The sequence below is a fragment of the Nothoprocta perdicaria genome, unplaced genomic scaffold, assembly GCF_003342845.1.
Source record: "Nothoprocta perdicaria isolate Ctin4 unplaced genomic scaffold, notPer1 scaffold_47, whole genome shotgun sequence".
NCBI lineage: Eukaryota > Metazoa > Chordata > Aves > Tinamiformes > Tinamidae > Nothoprocta > Nothoprocta perdicaria.
Genome location: NW_020455721.1, coordinates 302961 through 317092, shown reverse-complemented (window position 1 = coordinate 317092; position 14132 = coordinate 302961). Strand labels below are relative to the sequence as shown.

General features: G+C 47.6%; 1 protein-coding gene across 1 annotated transcript in view; it reads right to left on the bottom strand.

Annotated features, from left to right (window-relative positions):
- HIVEP1 (human immunodeficiency virus type I enhancer binding protein 1) overlaps positions 1-13235 on the bottom strand; it is a 109000-nt gene extending 95765 nt beyond the window's left edge. The window contains exons 1-2 of the mRNA XM_026047017.1: positions 13205-13235; positions 12242-12388 (exon numbers count right to left, since the gene is read on the bottom strand). Of these exons, the coding sequence (XP_025902802.1) occupies positions 12242-12281 (40 nt within the window). The 5' untranslated portion in view covers positions 12282-12388; positions 13205-13235. The remainder of the gene's footprint in view (positions 1-12241; positions 12389-13204) is intronic.
- Positions 13236-14132: the final 897 nt, after the last annotated feature.

Here is a 14132-nt window from a genome sequence, read left to right as displayed (position 1 = left end):
GGAAGCTTTTGCACAAGCTCAGTGCTTACTTAGTCGTCGACAAAATGAGGAGGGGCAGGAGGCATTTAGTGCATTAACTTCACACTCTAGTTAAAACATAGTTTGAACTTCTTCCAGGAAAAGCAGAAGTTGCAAAAGAAACTTATTTCCTTTCCCCTGTCTGATTAAGGAACCCCAGAATTCCACCATTAAGTGAAAACATCAATTTTTCACTCAATTTCACCCCTCTCCCCTCTACCACAGTCTTTAGCATTTGAAAGGTTTTCTCCTTTCCCCATGCCTCAAATCTTGCAAAGGCCAAACTGCACACTTAAATGCAGTCCATGCCCAGGATATAAACACTGAAATAAGAGAATGCAGCTCTGTTCATTAAAAACGACTACTAGCTTCCCTTGTATTTACTGGGGGTTCTCCGGGAAAATTGTGTGTTAGTTACTGTTGCCAAAACTGTTTCTGAAGCCTCATGGAGGAAAAAAAAAAATATGATGACTTACAACATTGGCTCGAGAGAGATGTTCTACATCACTGTTTACCAGAAAAACAGGATTCAAATGAACTTGCAGATAACAAGTAGGTGACTCTGCATTTACATTAACCCTTTTGGCAAGCTTGAAGATAGGCGGCCTCTTCCCTGCCCCTTTTCCTGACATGTGGAAATTTTAAAGCATTTCCAGGTTTGGATGTTGCCACAGAAACAAGTGGTTAGCCAGAAACTTCCAGCTCTGGAAGACACTGGCCACTACCTCCCTCCCAAGCCGTTCTTTCCTACCACCAGAATACTAACACTTAAGACTCCTCCCTGCATCCAAGGCTTTTTATTCAGGGATGCCACATGCAACACCTCCCAGACTTGTATCACAGCCTCCAAATCTCTCAACTTCCCTTCTCAACATACCACATTTCTCTACGGGCAATTTTCTGTCTCAAAGATTTTTTTAAAAAAATATTATTCCAAAGAGACATATTTTGTGAATTTTATTTGTTTTAAAAGCTTCATCGTGTAAGGTCTGAGTCAATTCAGAGAAATACTCAAGGACAACATTGGTGTTTTGCCAAGACAAAACATACAAGGTGTCAGCAACATCAAAGACTCAGCAGACCAAAAAGCAGCAGAGGAATAAAAGGTTGGAATGAATTTTCTTGTTTCTTACATACATGAGATTATTTGTGATATTATAAGAGAACTGGATCAATACCCATAGATAGTGAGGACTAGAAGTCACCCTCAGAAAAGAATGATAGAAGAGAAAAAGCATGGAGAAGGAAGAAAACCACAAAAATGTCACTTGAGGAAAAAAAAAAGAAGAAGAAAAGCTCAAATGACACTCTTGAAAAGGAATGTACTTTAAAAAAAACATAGAATTCAGACGCAAGATACTGGAAAAATTACTAATAACGAGACCCAGTTTTGTGTAGAGGCCATATCTTGCCTTGATGCCTATGAAAACTTCCCATGAGCAGGGAGACAAGTGCCGATCTGCCTCCTTGCGCCCTTTCACTCGGGATCCCGCAGGCAAAGGCCCCACGCAGGAGATTCCAGCTCGCTGCTTTGAGGAATTCACAGTTTATCCTTACAGGGTTCCTGCGTACGCAGAGTCAAGACACCTGAAAGCTTCAGAAAATCATAAACTGCTGGCGCGGCTGCAGAGTTTCCGAGCAAACCCAACAACCAGGTTACTTAATGACCCTAAATGAGCAGATCCACCAATTGAACAGCAAATGAGACCCGCGTTTAGCAGCCCAACAGCTGAAACTGCCTTTTCTTTCTGCCATTTACAGCCACAGGTTTCCTGTCCATGATCGGGGCTCTTAAGAACGACAGGCAGATTCAGCAACATCAGGTTTCATAAGTCTAACAGGAGCAAAATTATACTGTAGCCAGAGCAGTAATTTCTCGCATTTCCAGAAGTTACATCATTGTTTGGGGTTTTGTCTCCAGAATTTTGAGGGGGGAGGAAAAAAAAAAAAAAAAAAAAAAAAAAAAGGCAAAAGCATACAAAGAAAATATTATTTTGAAATGTCCACACATCCAGACGCATGTGCGTCCATAACATACCTACTCTGTGTTCTAAAAGTGAGATTTTTATTGGCTCAGAAATACACTTTGTTTAAAAGGAAGGAAAAACATCCAGAGGAAAGGATCAAAATGCTCCATAAAGCAGCATCAGGGAAAGGGGCAGCCTCCCACCCCCTGCACAAAAACCTGTAAAATTTGAGACAGATTCCCCAAACCCACCGTGTACATCACGCAAGAGATGTGGTTTGAAAATTATTAAAACATCCCTATTATAAAACTCAGCATTTTCAGACTTCTTAATCTGCCTTTTTGTCACCAAAGCAGTGTCTTTATACTAAACAAAGCAACCCTCTTCTGTAACTCACCTCATTACTACAATAGACATGCTCAGCTTGGCTAAATACATATTTTGTTAACAAAAAATAGGAAGGAGAATATTTTTAAAGCTATAGATACATATATCACTGTGTTTTCTCAACAGATCTGGCACCTAAATCTCCCTTTTTATATGAGAAACCCCGGGGAAGGGCGGAACGTGTCGTTCCACGCGGATCCCCCTCTCCACCAGGCTGCCAGCAGCTCTGTGCGGGCCGAGGCACCGCAGAAGTTAAGGTTTTTAAGTGCCATTTCTTTCTAAGCACATTTTTTCCCTGGCTCCACTGCAGCAGTCTTTAGGGTAAGCAGCAGCAGATGATCTCCCATATGACTCAGCGGTGCTCCGCTGTTAAACCCATACTGCTCCATGTATGGGAGCCTCTTCCCACCCCCAAAACCAGGCCAGGCACCAGAGGGTCGATGCCGGTTCATGAGCCCGCAGGCCTCGGCCCTCCCGCTCCGCAGCGACTACACGTTTCCAGGCTATTTTAATGATTTCCCGGCCAACACGGCCGTTGGCAGCGCGGGGTCCCACGGCACCGCGGCGGCGCCTCCCGCCATCTCCCGCCCACCCTGCCGCCATGTCACGGGCCCAGGAACTCGGACCCACCCCGGCTTCAGAGCCGCCATGGGGCCCGCGGCACAGGGAATCACCCACCACGTATTCCAACATTTAAACGTGCAGATGGCAAATCCAACTGGCTACGTTAACCTATCATATTGGCCCCAACAAAGCCTTCAGTCCAAGGTGAGCCCAAGCACACAGATGTCAGCTTTGCCCTAACAAAACCTGGATCGTTACAGACCGGTTTCCTTCCCAGCCTACCTCCAAAGATCATAAGGGAATTGCAAAGTCAGCATTTTTTCCAAGCCATCTCATTCTGAAGGAAGCATTAAGCATATTTTTAAAGTATTTGTATAAAACAAGCAGTACTGCTTAGCTTACTAAACAAGAACTTCCCCGCTTCCCCCCCGAAATGCCACACAAGGCTCCAAACACCTGCTCCAAACCCCCTGTTCCTCTTAATGCAAATATTCTGAGTTATAGTAGATACAAGCAAGTGAAGGGAAAGACTGCAGTCTGCTCAGCACATCTGACTTGAAATTTAAAATTCAGTTCATTCATCCTGTTTGAACACAGAAAGGAAAAAAATCTTACATTTCCAAGTGGAGCAGAGCGCCTGCATTTGTCTTCATCAGCACAGAAGCCATCACTGAATTAGAATCTCTGCTACAGAAGTCCAACATACGTCTGCACGAACAAGTCTAGGAAATACCTATTTGCATAACTAGCTCCTTCAAAAATGTGCAGATCTGGAAATTCTCCTTTATGTTCTCCAGTATAAACATTTTCGGTATTTTCAAGTTGGAAACGAAATTGTGTGAATATAGGGAACTGAAAATTCAGGCCTTTCACACTGAAGAGGAATAGCTTTGGGATTTAAAAATCAACGAAACAACTCAGAAAACTTGTCTTTTCTTCAGCTTCAGCACATGAGGCTGCGCTCAGAAGAGGCCGCTCGTGACAAGAGGCGATGGTGGCTGCAGCAGAGCAGCTCTCTGCTCCGTGACTTGGTCCACGTGGAGCGTTAGGGGTTGCCCCCCCGGCACTCTCCTGCCCCACAGGCCGCCACTCCCCTGCTGCAGCAACAGGCAATTGCTCAACCCAAACGCCCTTCCCGACACCCCAGCAAGGTGTAATGCACGGGCTGAGTGGAAATGCCACGCTCCGGAGTCATTTGGACTTTTTTCTTCCATGGAATTCATTGCAATGAGCTTTGTAAGAGTAAAGATGCTCTTGGAAAACTCACTGAGCTCGGGATAGCAAAAGAGCCGTGCAATTATAGAGCATGGCCTGGTGCAGAGGTTGGGGGACTGATAGATGTGAAGTCCACAAACCCCGACACGACTGTAAATAATGAAACAGAGATTTTTAAAGTAGGAAAAAGATAATTAAGGAAAATGTTAGACTATAAACTTGGTCCATTTTTCAGAACAGACACTTAAGGCATAGTTAATCATAAACCAGTAAGGAAGATCTCTCACCTATTTGACCCTATCCACTCGCTCAGTAACTCAGTTTCACCCCAGAGTCAACTACCTGTCCTAAAAGGAATGCTTGGAAGAGCTTCTGCTGAAGCCTTGGTTTTTCTTCCTCTTCTCACAACTACAGCTCATTATTTATAGCACGACTTCAGCTTATTTTATGTTTATGAACATCGGTGTTTGTCCATCAGCCACGACACAAATTCCACAGCACTTTTTCCTGCACGTTCCATTAACAAGCCCAAAGACAAAAGGACGTGAGGGTGAGACTCAATTCTGTACCTGTTGTTTCTGCCTCACTTTATTCTCACAGAAATCTCAGTGGTTTGCACAAACCTCCAGGGCCCAGTTCCCTGCTGCTTTTTTGTGTCTGCAGGCATCCAGTTGGTTTTAACTTTACCCTTCACTAACTCCTTTTAGCTTAAGCTTGATTCCAACTGCAGTTTGGATGATGTCTATGTCATAGAAATCAACAGGTCTTTTCTCCCATCAAGAAACCAAAACCAAACTCCTTCCTCCATTCTTCTGCTTTTGCCAAGCCATTCTCATCAATGTTTCTTTGCAATACTGTTCTTCTGTCCTTCTCCTCCTAATTATTTCAATTCTTTCTGCAAGCACCTACTGCTGCCACTGTATGTATGGAGCAGATTCTATTTCCATCCCCATTTTCTCTTTTTCTGATATTTAGCATGCATAAGCAGAAGTCTATAAATACATATTCAAAACTGACGGTGCCAGCTACAATCATGTTAATTTCTTAGGACCTTTTTTTAATTGCTTAAATCTTAGCCAAACTTCATCCATTCCGAGCGAAGCTTTCTATGCCAGATTTCTTCTCTTTTTTTTTCCCCTTAATTAATGTAAAGAAATATGAAAAGCTGAATTGCTTCCCTGCTTACCAGTAGTAGGGTTCTTAAAGCCATTCATTAAAAAACCTCCAGTACTTCCCACTTTTGAAATTTGTCAATAGAAGGGAGTACAGAGAGGGAAAAAACAAGTAAACAAGAAATAAGAAACAGATCGTTTGCTATCCTTACAAATTATATACCTGCCTTTAGACAACTTAAAAGGCTCAAAAAAGACTGCTGCTTATACATGGCAAAGAGAGGCTTCCAGCATAGTTTCACAATGAGTTCAAGCTGGCAAACATTAGCACAGGCACTGAAAAAAAAACCAACAAGAAATCCTGTAATTCTACCTGCTCCAGGCTCCTTATTTCCATCTCCATACCCTTCACACTAGCACAAACACGTGTGAGGCTGAATGACAAACCTGGCAGGGCTGACACGGCCAGAAGCAGCTGCGGTTACGGCTGCTGGACCTGCCCGTCTCTGTCACCTTGTCGTGCCCCCGAGTGGGGATCTGACCCCACAGATCAGCATCTACCTCCCCCTCCTTCCAATCAGCCCAAGGCACTCTGGCTGCCACTGTGTCCCGCGCTGCAGGGCTAGATACCCCCGCTATGGGGCACGAGCCACATGGGGCAACACGCAGTGGGGAACGAAAGACTGAGGGGAGGGAAAGGCCACTTCTGCCCATGGCGATGGCCTCAAATCGTCCTACAATCCAGTCATAAAATTATGTAATTAAAGATATTCCTCTCTACGGATTTCTCCAGCACCCTTCACTGCCAAGTCTCCTGACACCAACTTGAAACTCTGCAAGATTATGCCACACATAAGAGCCAGGACACCACAGAAAACAGCACAAACGTTTCAGACCTCCAAGATATTCTCTCCTAAGAGACGAGCAGCTCAACCCCAGAGCACAAGCTGCCGAGCTCAGGGACGGGCCTGCTCCCCCAGCACTCCCTGCTGCCCCTCCATGCAGGGCAGCACTGCACATGGTAAAAGCCCCTCTTGCACTCTGGGGTCCCAGGACACTGATGACTCACACAAGCTGCACTGGGCTTCAACACGATAGCACTTCTTGCCCTTCTTCTTTTTCCCTTTCTGCTATTTAAAAGATAGGAAGTAACATTCAAGAATACTAAAGGCTTTGAAGCGAAGCACCGAGAGGCTGGAGAAGGGCAAAATCAAGGTTGCTCACACAGAACCCCATTGAGTGTGCAAAGCGCACCGTACTGCTTGCTCCGGGCCACACGTGCTGCACACCCCAGGCTGGATCCAAGACCACCCGTTTCCTCATCACCTTTCCCATTACTCGACCACAGCAGCGTCTGACCGCTGCACAACCTCGACTCCTGAGCCCTCAGAAGCTTAGGTGGGGTGGTACTGGGCTCTCCTGTTTACAGGCAAGAACAGAGGCCTAGGCAGATTAAAAGAAAGCGTTGGCTAATTTTTGGTCTTCAAACCTCAAGCCACCTAGGGCCTGTTTTTCCCAAGTTCCTCGTGCTTTCGGGGTGCTTTACGTTCAAATCGTGCCCAGAGCGGACGACCTGCAGCCCAACCTCAGCTTTCCTACACGAGTGTCTCGGCCCGGGGGCGCGCGGCAGCTCGACAGACCTGCTCAGCCTCGCTCAGGAGGCCCCAAGGCGGGAGCAGGGAGGCAAAGCAGGTCCTGCAGGGCCACATTAGACAGCCCTCTCCCTCCGAGCGTCCTCTCCTGCTCCCACTGCCAGCCTGCGGTTTTCCATGAGCCGTGGCGCAGCCCCGCTGCACAGCAAGCGGACCAAAGCTTCTGCTACTAGCACCTATGTGATCCAATTCACAGACACATAACAGGGAGTCAGGGCCAGGTGGAGAGAGGAGGTAACAAATCATAGCTTTAAATCCAGCCCTTCTAACACCACAGAATATTTTTGACTTCTTTTTTCCCACGTGGAAACATTATCAGATGCAGTATAACATATATACCTTATTGCAGTAGCATTTAGAAGTTGTGGACAAGATAATCTCCAAGTAGTAAAATGCTGGACATTCACATATTAAAAAACAGCTCTTATCCAGAAAAAGTCTAAAAGTACTTAAAGTCTAAATGGCCAAGACAGAAGACAGAGATGGGACAAAGAAACATGGGAATCTCAGATAAGAAATAGGAGGCCTGGACTGACTACTTGTGTGGTGTGCAAGAGATTGTGCAGGGCACAACACGGGCAGAGCTCCTGCTCCTCAGGCTGGCGGCACACGCAGAGCCAGGCGTCTGCTCCGACCTCACCACGAGAGCTTTTGGTCAAGTTCAGCTTCTACAAAACACGACATAAAAATCATCTGAGCTGCAGAAATAAGAACTGCTGAGGAAGCAGTGGCCATTTCTAAGACACAGCCACCAAGCCGGAGCTGCGAGCCCCTGCTCCTCCGCCGCACGCGCGCTCGGGAAGCTGGAGCAAGGCGCATATCCCAGCCCTCTCCACAGAGTTTTCCCAGACGGGGACAGGCACCTCACAGAATGTAAAGCACGAGCACACTGGATGCCCTACCATGCACCCCATACATACCTCAGAGAGAAGCAGACACAACGCTAAGACCCAAAATTCAGGTGTTCTCCTTGCACTCCTCTTTTAAGCTAAGCAGGCACAAGCCACAAATATGAGTTCTGTGAAATCCCAAGAAGCTTTTTAGGCATTTCATGATGCAAACCCTGAATTAAAGTACAGCACAATGACTGATTATACACCATACATGCCACACACCAACAAGAAATATCAACCTGCTACCTTTTAATGCAGAGAGGCCTATGTCAGCAGCGAAAGCACGCTATCAGTTTAAACCAACTCCAAGAGTTTCTCCTGACTTGCAGTTAAGACTCAGCAGATGCCCAACTCTTCTGGAAATCACAAGGCCCAGAAGGTATCCAGCTTTCCAGCAAACCAACGCACCCTTCTCAGGTTACAGCAAAGCCATCCAGCAAAGCTGCTCACATTAGACTCGCATTTCCTCAGCAAATACCAAGTGTTAAAAGATTGACAAGGCTGTTGAACTTTACGTGCCCATCCGTCGTTTGCTTCAAATGGAAGCATGCGATTGAAAAGGAAAAACAGAAGCAGAAATAATTTGTGTTTTTACAAAATAAGAGGCTTAAATATAGACAGATTAAGATCAAAATTTTTTACTGTTTCATACTCGTGAACCAGAGTATCGTGCTAAACGCTGCACAAATGAGTTTTCACGTCTAAGCTCTGGAATTGGATACGTCCAAGTAAACAAAAACAGTTGTTTCTTCACTTTATATCCACACAAGCATCTGACAACAACCCAAGCCCACTCAGCCCCGCTAAAAGCAGGATTCTCTAATGTAACTGTGCTTCTGGGAATACATTACTGCTTCTGTGAAACGTCTGCTACGGCTGCGTAGCGCTCGGCCATGTAAACACTCAGCACAACTGCATGGAAAGCAGCCTTCTGTCGGGCAGCACAAGCTTCAGGTGACAAAGGAAGCAAGTTGGGAAGCGGAGACCTTGGGATACTTGGGAAAGAGTGGAGAATCCAATGACCTGGGTGGGTTTTTATCGGCCTACCTCCAGACGGAGACGGGTATTTTCCTCTTTGGCAGCGCACGCTTGCAGAGGGACGACGATGCTCTCCGCCAGGAACACGAGAGGCTGAGAGGCCGCCAGGCCTCCCTGCTGATGCACTGCTGCTCCGGCAGCCCCACGTACAGCCTGCCGTGGGCTTTCACTTCTGGAGCTACTGCCTACGTGTGGGGCATTGCACACGCTCATGGCACGGGTTTGCGTGACCTGCAGCAACGTGACTTCTCCCAAATTCTGGCCGCTCAGCCCCATTGCTGGAGCTCACCACAAATGTTACATTAGTCAGGAGGCCAAGTCCGACATCCTTCAGATATAACACGTCCTTCAGCCCCGGTCAGGCACTAAAACTAGAGCCATGAAAGCAGATGGTCACCTGATTTTATTTTCTCATTTGCAAAAAAAAAAAATCTTCCTACAAGCCCTCCTCTTGATACAATTCTTTTCCTTCTGCAATCCAGCATAGCACTACCTTGCCTCATCCGTAAAGAGACAGTGAAAACAGAGAAGCGGGAAGGGGATCTCAGCTCAAAAAACAAATAAACTTGGTCTTCAGTGAAGAATATTTCAGGGCCGCCGCTGGCCGCACAAAGGCGGAAGCGCTCTCAGAAGTACACAAAATCAGCATAATAGAGTCATGTCACAAAGAAGAGTCTTACAGTCTTTTGCCAAAGACCTTATATTTACTTGTGAAAACTAAAGAATGGCCCTTTGTGCTCCCCAGACTATTGGAAAAAAAAAAGTAGATGATTGTTAACGCACACAATATGAAAGCCTTTAAAACTTCTTCCCATGCTCCAGGAAATGCACGATTAACTAAAATAAATATTTTCCACATTTTTTTTTCTCCTCCATAGAAAACGTATACATTTCAGATTCTGGGGCTCCAATATTTACTCGCCAGGCTGACTTGGCCAGCAAGGGCAGCCCAAGCAGCTCCTCTGCGGCGCGGCACAGCGGGCCGTGTCAGGGGCTGCTCAACGGCGACCGCTCCGGGAGGTTAAACATTGACGGGCCCTGGACGTGTCCAGCTGACCCTGGCACCGAGCTGCGGGCCGTGGGGCTGCCGGAGGGCACAGGAGCTGAGCAGAGCGGGAGAGAAGGCAGGGAAGGCCACCGAGTGCTCTTTGCCCCTGGTACGCAAGGGAGGGTCGGTGCAGACAACTTAAACGGACCTCTCACCCTAAAAATAAGGTTTACCTGAACCTTTTCCTTCTGAAAGTTACGTAACTTCACGATTCGCGGAGTTTCGCCTCAGATCACAGACACTTGCTCTTTGGCAAATCTCATTATCTTCACTAATTGCCATAAATTACATCACAGACACAACACACTTAAGAGCTCTAGCGATGTCAGACCGTCAGCTTCGGAGCGGCCAAACTTCACACGAAAATAAGCTGTCAGAAACAAGACCTGAGGAAGCTTCAACCTCTTCAAATCCCAGAAAAAAAAAAAAAAAGGGAGGTTAAACAAATATTTTATGCAATAATCTCAGGGACTGATAAAAGGACTAAAGAAACTGAAATTCCTTTTTCCTCATTATCTAGGCTAAAAATGGAAATAGGGCATAACTAATGAGAAGTAAACTGATTTTTTAAATCACTTCACCTCCAATAAGCCATGATAGTAGCTATACATGCTCACGTGTTGAAGTTTGCAGCACCTATGCATTTTAACATCATCTTTCACTATAAACAAAAAGTTACAAATTCTGGCTTCAGCTTATCCCTCTATTTACCTTCTCAATATTTAATCCATCTTAATTTACTGGCAAACTCCATTAGTTGTAGAAGAATAGCAGTTACCATCAGTTTCTATTTCAGGAGGGTGATAATAGCTAAATGATGGGGACAATTACACAAGGGGAAAAAAAAGCATAAAAATGCAATTTATTTCTTGCACAATTAAGTGTTTAATTAGATTATTTATTTTAAATGCATTTACTTAAGTGAATACAAAATTGCAAGGAGCTTTACAAGAGATTTATCTTTCCTCACATTGCTTTGAACTTGGTAGGAGTTACCAGACAGGGCACTAGAACGAGATCACTCCCATATCTGATCGAAAAAACGTAACCTGAGTCAAGTCAGTAACTTGCTAAGCAGTAACACTGCGAATCAGGATCAAAATTCACCTCTTCAAGTCCCACAGCAGGGGAAACAGCAGCTCCTACACGTAAGGCGCTCCAAGGTGCCCGTCACTGCTGTGGCCCTTCCCCGATGGGTGAAATCAGGGCTTTGGGGCTTCCCTGTCCCACTGACCGAGGGCGCCCCGCGCTTCCTCAACACACATGCAGCAAAAACGTCCTCAGTGACGGGGATTCCTGGCAATACAGGCACCCACTCCATGCACACAAAGGTGCTGATGCAGCTCCACATACTATAAGTTAAAGGGCTCTTAAGTTCAATTGAAACACTGCTTTTAAAAAAAAAAAAAAAAAAAAAAAAAACCACACACCAAGAGTTGGGGATCAAGCGCTGTCCTGTCCCCCATAACTTTATGCCCATATTTACAGATTTTCAATAGATTCCCTTTTTAATTTTTTTCAAGGGATGCACACACACTGCAAATGCGAACTCCAGATTGAAAAAGCACTGATAGCAACTACGCACTGGCAGGGGGGAGGCATGTTCTCCCTCGGCACCTAATTCTGCTCTTGAACTAATCTGTGTTTTTCCCCTCATTTAATTCCTCCGGGGCTGCTACTACCAGGAGAGCAGCAAATAAGCGTCAGAGCGGATTCCTCCCGCTCATCTGCCAGCCCCGAGCTCTGCCGAGCGCGCTGGGGGTCTGTGCAGGGAAATGCCCGCGCGCTCGCCCGCTCCTGGGCCAGGCCACTTGGTGCTGGCCCCTTTCTGGGGCCAAGCAGCTCCTGCTGCCCCGCGCGAGGGCAGCCTGGAGAGGGGCCCGGGGTGGCAGCCCGGCGCTGCGGAGGGAGCTCGGCTGGCACGGGGGGTAAGCAGGGCAGGCCTGCACGGGAGCAGGCTCCGGCCCCCTCCAAAGGGAGCCGAACGGGTCGCTGCTGTGACACACGGGGCCCAGTCTCACGCTGCTTCTGCATTACACACACTGGCCTCTTGCCTGTATGCTTCAGTGCTGGTAAGTATTTGGTAAGGAAACGATGTCTTCCGTTGCGTTTTTGATGTTGGATGCTGGCTGCTGTTGCCAGCTATGGTCAAGCACATAGACTATCGGAAGGAGAACCCCCTTATTCCTCTCCAGCTCACAGCAGTCACACAGGTTACGCATAAAGCTCATGTGCAAAATATTTTTGGACCCACACAAACTTCTCCAGCACATATTCCATTCATTTGGCACCGAAACTGCAACCGAGTTTCCCAAGAGCTTTTCTTTCTCAGCTGAGAGCTACCTACCTCTCAGGTTTCTGGGATGTATCTGCTTCGTCCGAGGCATTTTCCTCGAATTTCATAGGCCTCTTTCTCCTCCCAGGAAGGAAAAGTGCAGCAAGCAGAGAGCTGGCAGTTCCATACACTTGTCAAAGGAGTCAGCTAATCCGTGTGCTAAATGAAAAGAGAGGAAAAAAAGTTAAGAGGTGTATGGAAATGTATGCGTTAACAAGGAAATCGTAAGTATTCTCTGCCCCCTCTCCTCCTGAATGGCTACAAGAACTGTAAACAAGCAATGAGAGGTTTCTCTGTATCGATCCTGTACAGGGTGAAACCTTCCAGCATTACAAGAAAACTAAGCGAGGCTCAAACTCCTTTTGGGGTTACTCAGGAGGCATGGCAAGGCTCAGACACTTTTCCACATTTGTCAGCTGTTTTCTAGCCAGAAAACATTTCCCAACCACGTGTGTCCTGGGCAAAAAAAAAAAAAAAAAAACCAGCAGATTCAAAATATTATTAAAAAATAAAACGTACTAAATATTTAAAACAGCAAAGCTCCCGCACCGGCGCGCGGCCACCAAGCCCAGCTCTGCCCAACTCCACAGGAGGCTTCCAGAGCCACTTAAGGGGCTCATTTCCAACTCATGGGGCACAAGCCCAAGTCTGCAGCCCAAAACTTCCACTTTTTTTCCCCAACATGAACCAAGCTCCCTCCAATGCTTTAACCAAGAATCCTCCGAGCTACATAACAAGCCATTAAGAACTTTTAAGGGACTGCTGCGACTCCCCCACTGCAGCGGAACAGCAGGAAAAGCTGCCCCCCACTCAGGGCCGCGCTACCAGGGATCAACAGCTTCCTCCTCATCATCACCACGAGGATTGTTTTTAATGTATAGAAACCACAGGTGGTCCTTAACATGGGCATATTAGAAAACTATTAAAAAAAAAAAAAAAAAAGACAAAACAAGGTATAGGATGTAGGAGCTTTACCAGGTAAGTGTTAACTCCGGGTTCTGATGATTTTTAAGACAAACAGCGATGTTTTTGTAAAAGTGGAATTCAAACCCACTTAAACCGGGCTGTTGCTTACACCCTCCCCGCCAGCCTACAGACTGTTGAAGGAGATAATCATTAATTTTTAATGTTTTCTTTTGTCTGTTGCTGCATAAAAGACCCAAACGGGAGAAGAAGCTGCCTGGGACTGACACAAAGGGAAGCTGGGAACACTCTTCCCGACTGATGGCTCTTCGCTAGGATATCATCACGCCAAGGGGAAAACGGGAAAGAAACGGAAAACAGGGCGCGCTCACGGTGCTGCCCGGCCGTCCGCACGCATTGCTCCATCCGTAACAACACAGAAAAAAAAAAAAAAAAAAAAATGCTGGGAAACGCTGGGAAGCGCCGAACGGCTTCAGCTTCCCGCTGGGCGCGGGGACGGGCACGTTCCCGCGGCCGCCAGCCCCATCCCGGCCCCTAACGGGAGCGGGGCGCCCCGGGCCGGCCCCGCACCCCAAAGCGCCGCCGCGGTGGCCCCAAAAGCGGCTTTTTTCGCCCCAGCCGCAGCTGCTCCCTCGGAGCGCGGGGAGGAGGAGGAGGAGGAGGAGGAGGAGGAGGAGGAGGGACGGGCCCGCGGGAAGCGCAGCGGGGACGGCGCGAAGCCGCCGCCGCGGTTCAAGGCTCGGGGGCCGGCGGCTGCGGAGCCCCCCGGGACGCGGAGCGCGGGAGGGGCGAAGCGTGAATGGAGGGGCAGGGAGGCGGCGGGGGAGGAGCCTGGAAAACCCCTCCGCAGCGCGGCGCCGAACAAAGCGCGCCGCGGGGGGAGCCGCCGCCGGGCGCCGCGGCGCCGAGCCCGGCAAAGCGGCGCCCGGCAAAGCGGAGCCCAGCGGAGCGGAGCCTACCTGGGCGGCGGGGCGCGCGG